Source organism: Apteryx mantelli, chromosome 1 (assembly GCF_036417845.1).
Source record: "Apteryx mantelli isolate bAptMan1 chromosome 1, bAptMan1.hap1, whole genome shotgun sequence".
In the NCBI taxonomy this organism is placed as follows: domain Eukaryota; kingdom Metazoa; phylum Chordata; class Aves; order Apterygiformes; family Apterygidae; genus Apteryx; species Apteryx mantelli.
The window spans coordinates 150,799,462-150,816,865 of record NC_089978.1 but is presented as its reverse complement, the minus strand read 5'-3'; the positions used below and the strand labels follow the sequence as shown (position 1 = coordinate 150,816,865).

The 17,404-nt window shown below is 38.0% G+C and overlaps 1 protein-coding gene across 2 annotated transcripts in view; it reads right to left on the bottom strand.

Annotated features, from left to right (window-relative positions):
- Positions 1 to 5,338: 5,338 nt before the first annotated feature.
- The window catches only part of LMO3 (LIM domain only 3), a 57,763-nt gene continuing 45,697 nt past the window's right edge, over positions 5,339 to 17,404 (bottom strand). For both annotated transcript variants that reach the window (XM_067289855.1, XM_013947281.2), the window contains exons 3-4: positions 15,036 to 15,161; positions 5,339 to 5,957 (exon numbers count right to left, since the gene is read on the bottom strand). In XM_067289855.1, the coding sequence (XP_067145956.1) occupies positions 5,852 to 5,957; positions 15,036 to 15,161 (232 nt within the window). In that variant the 3' untranslated portion in view covers positions 5,339 to 5,851. The remainder of the gene's footprint in view (positions 5,958 to 15,035; positions 15,162 to 17,404) is intronic.

Genomic DNA, 17,404 nt, shown 5'->3' with positions numbered 1-17,404 from the left:
AAATCAGTATGTGTAATTGCTAACACCTGCTATGTGTTACTAACAGATGTTTCTTACTTACCTAAGGGAACTGTTATAATTACACTATAAGCTTATTGGAATGGCATTTAACCAAGATAGTTTAGGAACTTTAGATGGTGACTTTGTGCTCTTTTATTAATCCTTCCTCTCAAAAACTTTAAGTGAGAAGCTTTTTTTTTTTTTTTTTAAAAAAAAGGCAGCCTTAGTCACTTGCCTCCCCTACCCATTTTTGCCACAAACAGTTCACCAGAATTAAGCTTTGAATGTTGCCTGTCCTCTTCCCCGAGCCTGTCTCTGAGCGTCGAGGAGGGGTTTGCTTGCGGGGCTCAGAGGGTAGCGCTGGAGCCTGTCTCCAGAAGGCCCGGGAGTGGGTGGGTGTGAGCGGCCTTGCAAGTCATGCTGCTGGCGGGGGACAAGGACTGCTGACGTGCTGTGTGATCCTGGGCAGCCTGCTTAACCTCTGTGCTGCTCTGTTCCTGTCTGCAAAAGAATGGTAATGCTTGCCTCACGGCGTGTTGGGAGGCCTAAATCAAAGGGGTTGCACAGGGCTTTGAGTTCTTTAGATTAAAGGAAAGGTTAGCAATAATAGTTGTAAGCGTTGGCCCGTCACAAAGAACTTGCAACTCAGAGGCAGGCTGACTTCTCGTGTGCTGCAGAGGTTTGCGAGCACGGCGGACTACGGGAGGTACTGTGGCTTCCTGCATTTTCAGGCTTGACTGTAAAGCAAGACACTGTGCGCTCCCTCTGCATCTTCATTTATGAAACTAATCACACAATTACCTGCAGGCATGTGTTAAATATGACACTGGTCTCTGCAAAATAATGGGCCAATTGCAAACAATGAATAAAGAGAGGCAGCTCCATTTATAACTGCTGTTTCAACAGAGCTGTGTTGTAATCAAAGTGATCTGAGGGTGACTCATTAATTAATTGATGTTCTTTTTTATTATGTGCTATTGAGTTAATGAGTAATTTGTGCTAGATAACTCTCTGAACACACTGATTATGTGAGATATTTTCTGGGGCTTTCATACCAGTGACATGCTGAATAGGTGGAAGATGGTATTTGCTTATGTATACTCATTATTAGCAGGTTCAGGATGAATATAAATCAGCAGAAGGGCATTTTAAAAGGTATTAGATACATGCAACCCTTACTTTAAGTCTTTAAGCAGATATTCTTCAGCTTTTAATGCCTTAAATAGTATTAAAATCACTTCCTTTATAATACTTCTATCACCCACAATTGGCAGCTCCTAGAAAGGGTGCCTACACAAAAGATTTTTACTGGGAGCATGTTTGTGCTAATGGCCTATTACCTCGCACATGTTGTATTTTGGTTTCCTTTTGCAAAGTACTGAAGTGAACAGTAAACAGGTTTGGTCTGCATCATTGGGCTGAAGTAGAAGAAATGTATTAAGTGAATATGTAATTGGCTTTTTTATCTAAAGTGGTATTTAAAAGAATAAAAACACTATTCTTATATACAGTACACACTTTGCTTTCTGTAGTTTGAGTTGTTAAAGCTTTTGCTTTATTGAAACCACAACATCTCCAATGCCATAGGAGTTTTTATTCATTAAACAACAAATGGCTAAATTGATAATTTAGTCTGACAACAGCAGCACAGTTGAAGCTTTCAGAAGAATCAGCTAAATGTATAAAATTATACCCAGCAATCACTACAGACCTTCATCTTTTGACAAGATTTGTTCTAGGTACAGATGACTGTAAACTACCTACCACTGAGAAAATTATAAGAAGCTGCTGTATATTACAATGAAAAAAGCCTTTAAAGTACTTTATGCAGGCTAAACCCTATCAATCCCTGTTTGTTTGTTTCTTTTCCCCACAGTCTCCCTTCTCACTGACCACTTTTCCATCTGTTTGCCTAAAGTCATTTTATATGTAAGCGACTAGGAACATTTGAGGGGTGGTGGGTGAATTTTCTTTATTTACTTTATGTGAGCTTAAATTTGAACATTTTGGGAGGGTAGGAAGAGGGCGGAAGGTGTGCATAAAAGGAACCAGAAAACATGTGATAAGCAAGATAGAAATGCAGTTTTGAAACAAATCAACTTTTAGCCCTGGTCACTGCTTTTGCAGCATCCAGGCTGGCTTGATTCATCACCAGTTTTGGCAGATAACAGACACAGCAGGTTATGGTAGGTAGAGAAGCTTTCTACAACTGAAAATCAAAGCTTGGTAATTTGTCCTTCACCAGTGGCTTAGAAAACAGCGGCTCAGGAATAATGGATTTATGAATTTGTTTTGGCTGGCTAAACTCAGAGATTCATAGAAATAGATAGAGATAAAATACCATAAAGGTAGGTGATACAGGCAGAAGCGTTCTTGTTTGGCAAATAAGCGTACATGGAAAAACGGTCACTAGAGTAACCTTTTGCAGTAACCTTAGGCAGGCAGAGCATGTTGAAACACACAGTGATGGAGAAGAAAACCAAAGGCAGATAACTAAAAAGAACCCAAAGAAACGTTCTAGGCTTCAGCCAAAAAGACTAGTAAAGCTGCCTGGCAGAAGATAACCTCTCTTTAATATTGTCTTACAATATTCTACTTTGGTGGAGTTGTAAATGTTTCCATTAAACATATTTTAACTCCCAGTTATTATTTTAAAAGCCAGGCAAGATGGAAGATAGCAATGCAGGAAAATGTGTAATTGATTTCTGACCTACCCCAAATCTAAGTTTATTTTGTATCCTGTACATACTAATTTTAGATATGTATGTGCATAAGATATATATGCCCAAAGTGCTCAAAGCAATGCCATACCATCACATTGCAGCACTTCAAACAAGCATATCACCATTTTTTTTTATCCTTACATCAATTAAGATTGGTTGAATGGTGAGACTTTTTTTTTTTTTTAATCCATACCAGGACCACCCTTCTCTTCCCCATTCTGAGTATATATCACAAAACGCACACATGCACATACGAATAACATTATACATAATAATGAGCCACTATTTTCCCACTCCACTCTCTTCATTTACCCCATACAGAGCTGAGCAGTGGCACTTTGTGGTAATGAGAGAGTGCTATAGAGTTTACAACACTAACAGCGTGCAGTTGCCTTCATCCCCAGGATGGTTTTGGTGCATTCCTACTTCAGATCTGTAGCTACCTACTGCACATTTTAATGCTCTCCTTTTCCCAGAATGTCCTAATGCTACCAGTAATATTTGCATGCATAGCTCTAGGTTTTCTGACGAGCTGAAAATGCTTTACAAAAGCAGTGTATGTATTAGCCCCATTTGACAGATGGGGACAACTGAGGCACAGAGAAGTTAAGTGACTTGCCCAAGCTTCCAGCAAGTCAAAGACAGAACCAAGGTTCCACATTTCCTGTTCCCCAGACCTATTTCTGAACCAGGGATTTCCATCCAGTCTGCAGTCTACTAGTGGAAACCTGAAAGAGCTCTTTCTAGCTTCTAACTGAAAGAAACACTAGAGGTTGGAGGAGAAAATTGAAACTGGAATCAAAATAAGAAAGTGTGATTTTTTTTTTTTTTTTTTTCCCCCCTTCTGGCCATCCTCATCTTCATGGGAAGGCCAACATGTTTATTGCAGCTGAAGAGAATCCAGAAGTGCCATCCTACCGTTACCTCTGACATCAACTGCTTTATTATCGCAAAGACATTAGGGGACTGTGGAAGGGAGCAGGAGAGAGGCTTGTGCTCATGGCTCAGAAGGAAGTTAGTCCATAAGATAGGGCCAAATTTCATTTGAAAAGCTATGCGGGGCTATTTTTTCTAACTAGCAAGAACAGCCTGATCTTACAGGTCCTGTATCAGTAGAAGTCAAGTTTTGTGAGCCCTGCTCAATTTTAAAAGGGTTCACAGCCAGATACAAAACCACACTGTAACAATAGTCATTAGAACTAAGTATCTGTTTCTAAATCAATCCACTGGGCAGTAAACACAAAACCACACACTAGAGGAATTACCCCACTGCATTACAAAGTTTCATTCCCCATCCTCAGGAAAAACATGGTGAAAATGTGTAGTGGGACAGGAAGAGCAGGTAAGGACAGCACTGAACTTTAAATGCAGTTGAGCAGAGGCGAGGGTTTTTAGTCTAAATAAAACAAAGCGCTCAACTTCAGAACAGCATAGGATATGGTGGATATAGTGGGTCTGTGGTTTTTGTTTTTTCAGTGCAGGCTGTTTTCCTGGTGAGATAGATTATAGTGGCAAAGAATTAAATATGCATTTAGCAACTTTTTAAACATTCATCCTGCTTTTCTTTGCCAAACACCTGTAAGCTCTGTCAGTGGTATGAGCACGTAGGGACATCTGGCTGATGCAACAGTCTCATGGCTTTAAAAACGTAGGTCCAGCTCTCCTAGCAAATGAACTGATTGCTGACAGTGGCTGTCAACAGTCACTCCCCCTTTCTCAGAAGGATTTTAATTGCCAGTATTGATGGGACAAACCTGTAGGATATTACCATGGACATTAGAGTGCTTATATAGTTGAGTGTGGTAGCTCTCACTTTCTGTAATGGTATTTCAATGGTATGTCCCATCAACATCAGCATTTAAATGATTTTTAGCATTCACTGAGGTGGGTATTTAGTGACCCGTCAGTCTCCTAGTGTCAGCTCAGGGTCATTTCCTTAATGTAAACAGACCCTTGGAGCGGGGCTGTTTACAGTACTTTCTGGTTTCACTTTTTTTCCCAAAGTCTGTTTAGGACACAGCCCTGGGAAACTTTACGGTTAAGCTCCAACTGAAGAAAAAGAAAAGAAAAGAAAAACAACCCCCCCAAATTCTAATAATTTATTAAAATGTATATAAGCAGAAGTCCTCTCTCCTTCATTCTCCCCTCAAATTAAACACTTTCAGAAAAATAACACACACACACATATATATATATGTGTGTATGTATATATATATATATATATATATATATATATATATAAACCAAGATACCCAGAGGCACTGGCTTGCATTAGGGCCTAATTTCCAACTAAATTAAAAATCAAACCCAGGCATTTTGAATGCCTAAGGGGCACAAAGCAGCACCCAAAATCATTAACTTTTGCACCTTTTATAATATATCCCAAACCAGTCAGATTTGTTTCTCAAAATTTTGTAGTAAAATAAAAGTGCTCTTTGAGGAAAATCTATGCAATTAAACAGCAGATGCTTAACCCCTGAAAAATAGAGGCTTGTAAGAGAAGTGCTGACAGACCTTTAACCATAGCATCACTAGCAGCAGGTGCTGCTAGAGTTATAAGTTTTCTAAATAGTTTTAATGTAAACAGTATTCTTAAGCTCTAAGTGTAGCATAATGGTTGGGATTTGCTCTTTAATTCTTTTTACTAGAAAGATACAGCTCATTTAAAATAGCTGGTAAATACACAAAGCATAAATATACAGTAAGTTTAGACACTGATTGTACTAAATGCAACGATACAAAGAAGCATACAGGAACACAAATGGTAACACAATAAAACTGTATTACATTTGTGCTTCAAATATTACAATACATTATATACAGTAGTCCAAAATAAACATCTCATGCCAAATGACACAAAAAGAAACAAAAAACAAACAAACCAAAAACCCCAATAGCAAGCAAAAAGAATCCAGCTGTATGTACAGTACCTTTTTAATTAACATTTGACTCTGAACTGGAGCAATTTTCACTACATACAGATGCAGTCCGCCTTTTATTTCACGCAACCATCCTGTCTCCCTATATCTACGCTATTCAGTAGGTTCCTGTGTCATTTCTTATATACATGTTGAGCAAAAAAGATAAAAGAACATAGTGCTTTGTATTCTTAATGATGTGGCATCAGATCAGCGAACCTGGGGTGCATAACCTTCTTTCATTAAACCCTCCTCATAGTCTGTCTGGCACAGAATCATGTTGTTCTTCAGGAAAAATTTGTCTCCAACGCAAAATCTGAAATTACAATAATAAGGCAAAAAAAAAAAACAGGTAGTTTTAGAATGAAATATGTGATATGATCTTACATTTAAGAATTGTAGCACAAGTGTTCACAATTTTATTGTACTGGCCACACAGCTCACACCTCTGCTGTCTGTTGCAGCACATACACACGTATGTATACAAAAACCCAGCAGCGGAGTTGCTCTGGTATCAGAATTATTTCCATGCTTTCAATAAAATCTGGTGCATACAACTGCTTTTGCTTTCCTAGCCAAAGACTTCATTCAAAGCCCACCAGTGACTGTGGGAGTCTTGGATCGGGTCACTATCGCATAGATAAAACAGAATAAATATCCAAGGCTACTGAGTTGAATGAAAAGTCACACAAATCAGAAGGAAAACAAAGTGATCATATGCAGTAGAATGCTCATTGGAGATACGTTATATTTATGTTGTACAGACACATTTATAAGAATATCATGCTATATTCCAGCTGAATATTTTACTAGATTGATTTAATCCAGTGGTTCTGAGAATCAAAATATTCTTATCTATTATACACACAACTTTACGTATACTATGCACATCTAGTGCACATCTAGAGACACATAGGCAGGTATGCAGAGAAAACAGTTTTTCCTGTAGGAATTGGTTACAAATTTAGTTACTCAGCTAACTACTTTCTCTCTCGTGATATCAGTACACATACCTTGTTATACTATTATGTACTTCAGAATGATCTGATTACTACAAAATGCTAATGAGTTATTTCACTTGATTTTCTCTGATGTGTAAGAAACCCATCTGAAGTTTCCACTCCCGACTGTCTGGTTTCAAACTTAAGTAGTATTTCCCAATTATGCAGCAGGCTCATCACTGACACTCCCTCCCTTCAGACACATCCAGTGTTTTCTTTAAGGGTTTTAGGGAAAAAGTGAATAGGGCCCAAGGTATAGAAAAACAGTTTCCCTAGCGATTGCTTTGGTAGGGTTACATTCCTTTGTTTACAGTGAACTCTCCAGCTATAAAATATACTGGGAGGTGCTGCTCACATTATTCCAATTAAAATGAAAGAAAGTAACCTAAATGAACCCCTTAACACTGATGTGAATAAATGAAACTGGTTTCTACCAGCTAATTATGGATCTCACTACATGAAGTATTGTTTAATGTGTAACGGATTATAATGTCCTTTTTTGTATAATTTCCAAATGGTGACATCTTGGCCACAATTAGGGTCAGATATAAATGCTTGTGGTGTTTACGGTAGATTTAACAACAGAGTAGCTATGGGAATAGCTGTATATGTATTTAATTGTAACAATTTAACCTTCAAATAGTGGCGTCTGCTGTAGCTGACCCAGTAAAACTAGGCAAATTACACAAGCTGACCTGGGCGACCTTTGATAGTGGTCTCTCTTTATCAGATAGTCAATTCCTAATGATGTTCAAGCAGAAATCTCAGCAAATTGTCACAGATTAAATTGTGTATTGAAAGCAGTCCTTTAATGTTTTGTGAAGTTGGAGGTTTAAATGAGTAGCAGTTGGACTGATTTACATTTGTGAAGATTGGATGCTAGACAAACAGCGAACCCATTTATTTTCCAACTGGGTAGCTTTGGAAATTTATCCTTATGCTAGCTAAATAGATAGAGGGAAAATAGTGTAATAAAAAAGTGGATTGAAAAGAATTAGCTTTGCTCTTAAAGGAAAATTGGTTTGTTTATTTGTGGACTTTTTTCTGTAAGATTAATGCCTGCTGCTGATGATGATTGAAAATAGAGATTATGGAATGATCCTGAAATCTTTAAGTTATTTATGGTCAAGACTGTTTTATAGAATTTACAGGTTCCTTCTCTGCCTCCCACCCCAGTCCTGGTATATTAGGCTGCTAACAACCAAAAAGTATTTTATGTAAATGTGTTGAAAGGAGGAATTCTTGAAACAAACAAGTTCTTTGGGAGTTTCTCTAGTTTCCCTCTTTTGAATCTTTGTCCATCAACAGCAATACTGACTGAAATTGGCATGTTTTTACCAGATTAGGTACAGGAATCTTAACTAGTGCTAGCACATAAAAGTGATTTTCCCAAAGTCACATTAAAGTAAAAATTAAAAAAAAAAATCCTTCTTAGTTTCTATTAAATGAATACACTGATTGATACGGACTAAAGCAAGAGAAATTAGCCATTGTCACAAACCAGTCCCTCCATTACAGCTAGCTCAACAGTTACCGATGGGGATTGAAGCTGTGACATCCGACCAGCAGTGCCCACCACATGAGAAGGTCACTATACAGCAAGTTGGCTGTCCCTGTGGTCGGGCACCAGTGGGACACAGGAGCACATCTGCTCACCCAGCAAAAAGCACAAACTCAGATTTGTGAATGCTATTTGGCTATATATTCCTTTGTGATCCAGCGTAATATAGAACTTAGCATAATAGTTTGTATAAATTGCAAATGAAAAATACATTGCTAAAGTGCAATTCACTTGTACAGCAATGCTTTCACATATGGATTCCTACAGTATTGCTTGTATCAAAATCCTGGCTGGCTGAAGGATTTTGTTCTCTAGCCCTCAGAGAAGTGCCACAGTTTGAATTAAACTACACCACCTACAGTAGGGAGTCAGGATGCCTTTCCCAATAAAAAGTGTCAATGTGTTTTACTTTTGCTATGTTAATATGTCATGCCAGAGATGCTCTACCTATGTCTACATGGTGTTTGACAGCTCTATGCATGAGCGGCTGTAAACATATACAGTCCCACAAATCATTTACCTTCCAACTGTACAGCCGTCTGGTGGAGAGGCTGCCAGTGGCCTGTCTAGACATGCTCGGCTGTGCGATAACCTGTCGGGTGGCCGTCTGTCTGCATGGCAAGACACCCTCTGCGCTCATCTGCAGCTACGTCTGCATGCTGGGGGGGTGATCATCTATGTCTTGGGGGAAACCTGTTACTTGTGTGATACTTATGGTCCAGATTCTGTGTCTGTTTTCATACTGTGCAAGTTCAGTGACTGAAACACACTGGCAAAGATGGGAGGTGAGGCTTGCATGTGCCCCTGAGTATCACACGTGTGAATTATGCATTCATTAGATGACAAAGAGGTAAGCACCAGGTGACAAAAGACTTTAAACACAGCATACTAGCTCCCAAGTACAAGGGGGGAGGGCAGCTAGATGAAGGAAATGTGACAAATTCTGTCCATCCGGTGCCACACTTTTGACCTTATCTGACTCTCAAAAGCAGACTTAGCCTCTTCTAAAGTCAAAATGGTAAATTTTGCCACTTCTTCAGTTTGGTTTTGCACTTTTAAGGATTGGCTGGATCAGATTTAAAGCAGAAGGGGAAATTCAAGCCTAGCCTTCCACCCCCTGCAAGAGTGTTTTTCAATGGAATTGACATAGGGTGTAAATCAGGGCATAATTGGGCACGTATATCAAATGGAGTCAAGGAGGATATTGAGATGAATATTGATCTTTGGTGAAAAAGCAAAGCATTCCCATATTAAAATGGCATTTGGGTTAGGAGTATATAATGAGGCAAGACTATTATTTTCTAGAAGACAGATAGTAGTCTTCAGCCTTTTCTTCCCTAAAACCCTCACCCAGTTTAATTTATTTAATAGGCATGCAAGATGAACAAGAAAAAATATACAATGATGGACTGCATTAACATGCCAGATTGGACTTACCACCATAAATTGATAGTACTACTTCTGACATGACTGTGACATTAGTAGAATGACCATTATAATTAACCTATATCCTAGAACTCCTGTCATATTTTAAAATGGCAAAAGGAAGGCCATTTATATTACAAAATGACCTCTGTTATCATCTTGTTTGGAAGGGGAAGGTGTGCCTAGACTAATCACAAGTAGTATAAAACTTCCATTTTGAGAAATAGCTACTTCTTTGTTCAGAGCAGAGGTTTAAGGAGATCTTTCTGCTGTCTGTCATTTCCGACGTACAGGATGCATGTCAAAATACTGAAGACTTCTTAAGAAAGTGAGAGAAATATTGCTGTGAACAAAGACTGCTGTGTGTGAAGTGCCTCCTTTGGTAATGTTGGAGCTTTGTTGTTGCAGAAAGGCACAAACAAAATATGGATGCATTTAATTGATTTCCTCTAGTATAAAGAAAGCACAAATTTACCCCATTCCCACCCTTCCTCTCTGTTTTTTTTTTTTTTTGCTCTCAGTGATGTAACTTGTCCTCTGCTTTTCTCCCTTTCCTTTTTTTCAGGTGAGTTTCCAGTATAACTCAAATTAATGCTAATCTACATGCATTACCAAGAGAACAAAGCCACTCTTTTACTTCACAGTTCATCTGTCCACACCTATATTTTACTAATTTTAGGGTTTTGTCAAAAGGTCCATTTATTATCAAAGGCTGGAAAGTCTAAGCTGTGACTAGGTTTCTACATTTTCATCAGTAAGATGAATTAAATGCACAGAATCCTAGGTAAATGGTAAGCCAGTTCAGCTTAAGATGAAAAATCTCAACTTGGTGTGCTTTTCAATTATTATTTTTATAAAAGCTGGTATGAAAAATGTATTTATTTTTATTCTAAATTTAGAGACATTCAATGAAAATAAAGGTCTTAAAAATCTATAAAAGGAACATACACACAAAAATCTAATGCTAGTGTTTGAAGTAAGTCTGTCCCTAACGTTACATTCCACAAAATCCCCTGCCTGATAGCGAACAAAGCCAGCTTTGTGTGGGCATTCTGCAATTTATACAAGATGTAAGTGTTTACAGCTACATGAGGACAGTGATTTGAATGACCGTGTAACCATTCTCAGTCTAGTGCCCAGTAAAATAAAGGCTGTTTTCAAGACAGAAATGGAAGGATAGAAGAATTGATTTAAACACCCTTCAGTGACAGCAGATGGGGGTTTTTAAACCACACCCCAAGCTGACTTCAGGATATAGACAGAAATTATCGCAGAGATATGGAACAAGCTGCTAAAATAGCCGACAGAGAGTGAAAGGAAGGACACAGAAACTGAGGAAACTGGGAAAGCCGAAGGCAGACTGAGATCATCACTGTAGTCAAAAGTGTCAAGCAAAGATAGAGTTGAGTCTACTTGCAAGATTTTCCACTCCATTTTGCTAGTCACACACATGCAACCTGACAAAGTGTGAAAGGCAATGTCTGTTTACAAGTTTATATTATTCCAGTGGTTTCCATTTTTCTTTTAAATTTTCTACAGAGATCAACCTACATTGAGGGTATTGCCAAAGTGAGATGAAGCGCTTCTGAGAAGAAGTTTAATACAGAGTGGAAAGGGGAGCATTCAAACCATTAAGATGATTGTCACTAAGCTCTGTGGGTATTCAGGAGATGGAAAAACTCTTCAAATTAGGAGGAAGCTGTACAGAGACATGAAAGATAAGGGGAAGCTAAAACCTTTAAACTAGGAGTAGAGCTTAATATTCACAAAATCTCTACAGCTTTACACACCAGTAGCAAGAACAAAAAGAAAGTATATGGCAAAAACCGGCTGGATGGAGCAATTAGATTCTAGAGTTGAATAGCTTTATGAAAGGGAAAATACGACACAGTGCTTATTTGACACCAGGGGACTAGACTCAGCGGCTCAAGAGATCCCTTCCAGTCCTATGTTTCTAGCATACATTATGAGAGACATACGAGGCAACCAGGTTTTCTTCTAACTTTGAAAATCTAGTCTTCTGGATGCAAATAAAAAGGGACAGATACATTAAATGTTAGTTCAGGGAGGGAGCTTATGGCCTGCACAAAAGTCCCCTGAAATCAAGGTGGTCTACCTACCATCCACACTGAGCCTTGATGCAGATGTTGAGTAGTACATACTCAAAAATAATAAAGCAAACTGAAGCTGTACATAAAAGCAGAAAAATCACTGAATTTTTCATGAAAAGCACTGGCAACGGGCGGGCTCCTCTCTCGCCAGGCCAGGATCAACTGTTTAAAGGGCAAAAATATGAGGGTCATATTATAGTAAGGATAAAGAGCTGGCTGCCCCAAGGATCAATGTGATGTGAGTTAATATAATTATTAGCAAGCTTGGAAGGCAGAAGGCATCAGAAAGAATTCCAAACAACCAGGTGCATAATGTCAGAAGAAATTCACTGTTGGCCAATGCAAAGTAATGCAAAGTGAAGAAACAATTTAGTCTCCTCATGAACGTTGCATATCTTCTGTTAGGAAAAATCTAAATGGTAGACAATAACTATTGTATGCTTTACAGCAGTACCTCAGATACGTTGAACTTGTCTCAGTGGAAAGAATGTCACAAAGAATTTAAAATTTAATTGGGGAAGAGAAGGTGAAGGTAGGGAATAGGGTCAAATATACACGTCTTGCAATAGCTGGTGAATTCTGCTAGCTCTGTTGGTGATTTGTGGATACTGCTGATGTGTTTATAAATAAAAATATTTATCTTTGAGTATACCACATTAGGGATAGTGACTGGAGTGAAAGTGAAAAGCAGACTTAAAAGTCAGCTCAAGAACATTATTTTGCATACAAGGGGAAGCATGGCATAAAGAAACAAAATTAAACAGTTATCTTATAAACTCATCCTCACCTGGAATCTGCTGTTTGGTTTTGATTACCCTATCTCAAGCAGAGGAAGAACAGAGGATCCTGACAAGGGCAATGAAAATTATTAATGGTGTGGTGACTGACAAGATTATTCAGTTTAAAAGAAAAGAGATTTCATAGCAGAAATATAAAAAAACATCAGTGGCATGGGGTCAGCTGTCCAGTATTTCTATTTTTTGCTGTTATATAAGTAATGAAAAACAAAAGATTTAAAACCATTTATTAATGAGAGAATGGACAGTCAGTGGAATGCTTTGCTGTAAGAAGCACAGAACAACTAAGTTGGAGCATCCATGAAATAGGATTTATTATAAAAAACAACAAAACTAATTCTTCAGAGTGCTACTAGCCCCAAATTGTGAGGAAGAATGTACCCTACAAGCAGCCTGTTTTATTAGGCTCCTTGAGAGCTATCGCAATATAATCAGGACTAGGGCCACTTTTGACAGTTCCTGAATTTCTTTGAAACTTCTGGTACTACTCACTATTCTGACCAGATGAACTAAATCGTATTTCAGGTAAATTAATTCCGGTGTTCCCAATCTAAGACTTTTATAAGACTATCTCAGCAACCATTTGTCCACACTATATGCAAGGTAAAAATCAAGTAAGGTCCTAGACTGAAAGCTAAGGAATGACATGGCTAAGAATTACTAAATATCCCTGAAATGCTCCACTTTGGAAGCACCTAACAGCACTTTTCCGGTGGGAATCAGTGGCCCTAGGGCAAAATATGATGTATACTAGCTGCAAAGTGAAACTGTACATTAGTTCACACTCATTATGGCAAAAGAGGAATATTAAAAATTATCTCAACAGCTTAGTTTTTTGGGGAAGAGAAAAAAAGTTCATTTCCTCACATCCAAGAGTACTAACTATGATGAAAATCTTTTGTACTCAGGGTAACAAACATTGTCTGCTTTGCTTGACTGATGAAGATTAGCTGACTTCTTACATTAAAGAAGTTTGTCTTGTATGGGCTGAAGTGACAAGACAATAACTAAGTGCTAATTGTGCATAACCAACACTAAAGATATGCAGCCCCATTATGGCATGTAATAAATGAAGCGAACAACAGAAATATATTAGGCACTTTAATAATGATACTAGAAGAGTGGTTTGCAGAAACAGGGATGTGAAGGGTTTAAGAAACAAAATCTTGGAGTGTGCGTGTGTCTTACTTGAGTGGGCTCTACTGGGAGGCTCTGCCTGCCTTACTCGGAGTACGGCTTTTTAGTTCTGTGGCAAGACAAAACTGATAGGACTTTAAATAGCATTAGAACCTATAATTACTTTGCATTATTATATACTTTAAGCAGTGGTTATTACTTGCCTGGTATTTTAATTTCCCATGCAACATAATGAAAAAGGTCAATTTGGCTTTTTTTAAGAGTGTAATTGTAGTGTGCTATACTTATTAGCAGCTGTACATTTTATGGTTCTTTAGGGATGTTTGATTTTTAAATGACTACAGTGTTACAAAATAATGCACTCTAGGACAACGTGAGTTAGCAAAGCTTATTTAGAGCTCTATCTAACTTTGGCATGTTAGACTTAATAAGTTTTTGTTACTTCCCTAGAAATGTACATCTTGTGTTTCTTCCCACCTGAAAATGAAAAAAATGAACACTATAAAACTCTAAATAGGATCATGTAATAATTGAAACAATGTAATAGGTACATTAAGGAGTGGAGATAATTGGTTCTTTCATTTCCTACCTCGCAGAAGTCAATGGCAAAGCTGCCAGTGACTCTCACAGACTGTATTCTAAAAATGGAAATGGAGCTTTCAGTGAGAACTCTGATAGGATTTGGCCATGCACTCTTAGTGTAATTACTGCGCGTTTGGCTGTATCTGTTTCCGAAAAACTCAGTTGTTACAATTTTACGATTTTTGGCCTTTGTTCTGCAGCTGTGCTGTATGGGTGACTCTTCAGAACAAAATGTCAGGTTTGGACCCTTGGGAAGTTTATAACCTACAGTCAGGAGGTGGAAATAAAAATAGGGCATAAGAAGTCCAATGCTGCTACAGAGAACATGGTGGGAAGCAACATCTTTTAAATTTAAGTGATTACAGTTCTGTTAACAGCAAGAAAAAACATGTATTTTTGAATAAATTTATGGACAAAACTGAAGAATTTAAATAAAACTAATGTAATAGTGACAAATGGTATGTACTGCTGTGCTCTTCTACAGCAAAGGATCTTAGAGTACTTCATAAATATTAATTAATTAAACTTGACAGACAGCCTTGTGAAGGACAGGAAGTAACATTATTCTTTTTTATTGATGAGGGATTTGAGGCACAAAAAGTTTAAAGTGTTTTGGCTAAGGTCATAAAGGATGTTCTGCATCAGTCCCAGGAAGAGAATCCAGGTCTCAGTCTCGGGCTTCCTCTGCTAGGTAACTGCCTCCTCGTCACGTAAATGTGTGCACACACCAGTGCCGAATGAGCGCTTAGCTTTCGTTACAAACCCAAGAAATTCTCTTACCTCTGATTACAAAGCTGACATGCAAAACAGTCCAGGTGATAAACATTGTCCTTAGCTCTCATCACCATCTCAAAAGCAGGTATGAGCTTACTGCAGGCAGCACAGTTTCCTGTAACTCCAAATAACCTGAAGATACAGAAAGAAAAACGTTCCTGAAGATGCTTAACTGAAAAGAAAATCACACTTTCATTTTTTATCTGGGATTTTTCAACAGTTGTCTGGTTTTTTGATTGACTTCCCAGCAACCCTCCCTTTGAAAGGCTGTTTTTTTGGTGGTACAAGTCTGCCCAATTTACAGTATAAAAGTGTCACAGTTTTTGCTGGAGAGAGCTTTATAAACAGTGACAGCCTAAAATTGCACCTATTGTGATGCTGGTTTTATGCAGGTTATACCGACCTTTCTTGATAAAAGAAACATCTTGTTAAACTAAACAAAGAAATAGTAAACGCATTAGGAATGTTACATAACTGGGCAGACAGAGGTCAAGCTGTTCGAATACGCAGCAAAAATCTTCTACTTGTATCGTGCCGTAAATGTGAGAGCCACATAACCTTGGCTTTTGGTGCTGTTTATTATTAAAACACACTTTAGCTAGAAAAGAAATAACACTTGAAAAAGCCAATATTCTTCGCATTTTTGACATCTAGTGCTAAAAGCTTTACCATTATTATTAAAAGAACATTTTATGAACAAGTCATTTAAATCGTCAGAAAGCATTAGTGGTTCATGCACCTTACAACCCTATACGATAGTTATTGCTATGATTATGTTATTCAGGTAGCACATTAAAGTAAATGAGGCTGTAAACTATATATAGTCACATCAGGAGTAGAAGTATAAAATACTGTAAGAACAATATGAAATGCTGGTTTTGCCAGACATCTATATAAATTTTTTTAAATTCTCTTTGTTAAAGATTTTTCAATACTTTTCAAGTGGGTGTATTACCCCCCCCCCAAAAAAAAATCACACACATGCATCCTTTTGTAACATAGAAGGATTATAATGAACAAGAAAAAAATACGTTAGCTCTACACAGCAGCAATCTTTGAAACTAAGTTTATTTAAACTACTTAATAGTTGTGATGGGTTATTAAAAGTAATGCTCTGCTTGTGCATAGCAGTTAATGCTGTTTTTAACTATGAAGCACACTAGATGAAAACGCCACATCTGCCAGTTTCTTTTTTTCCTCAACATCAGGCTGACAGCAGAAAAATATAATGGCTCTCAAGGGAAACACCAAATTAAAAGCAGTTCTAAACTAATGAATTCAAAGGTGCTCTGTAGAAAATTCAGTTTGGTAACATAAAAATGAACACAGTTTTTTAATCACATCCCTGCATTTTACTGAATTTCATGAGTTACCAATAAGCCTACTTAATTCCAAATCCTTTTACCTTCTGCTTCTACTTAAGATGTACTTTCTGCATAATACGTTCCTGTTTATTTTTAAAGTTGTAAACCATTTTCTGCTGACTGACTGGCATGCTGGTTACCCTGATTATTGGGAGAAATTCTGGGAAAAGGCCATAATCATCAGCTCCTGTTAGGATTACTCAAGTCAACTTCTATTTCTGTGAAGTTTGATGACTAAAATTACAGATTATATACAGAATATATATATTTGCTTTGTAAAACATTCTGTTTCTATCTCCATCATAGCCTTCCTGTATGGGTTTTGCCAAGGTCCACTCAGACTTAGGTCCACTCAGACTCTGATTCCTCTTCATAAAAGGGACACAAAACTTAGTTGCCTTTTGTAGTTGTTGACTAGTTTCACATTAAAAAAGACTAACCCAAAGGTCCAGATATTTTTTCTTCTTATCTGTGTAGAAGATGATGGTAGTTTAGATGTACAAGGAATGCAGTTCAGGCTGCAAAAGGTACTCAGTAAGGACTGTAGGTAAACAGTGTTGTTATATATGTATGGAGCCTAACAGGAAAGTTAGGCTTTAAGGCCAGCAACAGCAGCATTTAAGCACAAACATGCAAATTGTCCCACCGACTTCAAGCGTAGGAGGGGATCAGCCAGCAGATCAATGGTTAGATGGTTTAGGTGCAACAACTCCATCCTTGAGACTGAGCTCAGGCCCTTGCTGGAGAGGGTGCTAGGTGCAGGTGGTGCCACCTTGCACAGCCACATCCTCTGTGCAGGGGTGTGTGTGTGTGTGAGGAAGTGGAAATCCATTACAGTTAGAATTGCAATTTACATGTTGCTGAGCAGTGAAACAATTTGGGATTGTCATTCAGTGTCGCAAAGGATGGAGATTTACTGTGCCAGCGTCCACTCTGTGTGGGTTTCCATGCTGTTCTCAAGTAAGAGACCCCCACAGAAGCTGCTTCAGTTAAGCACTGGATATATTAAAT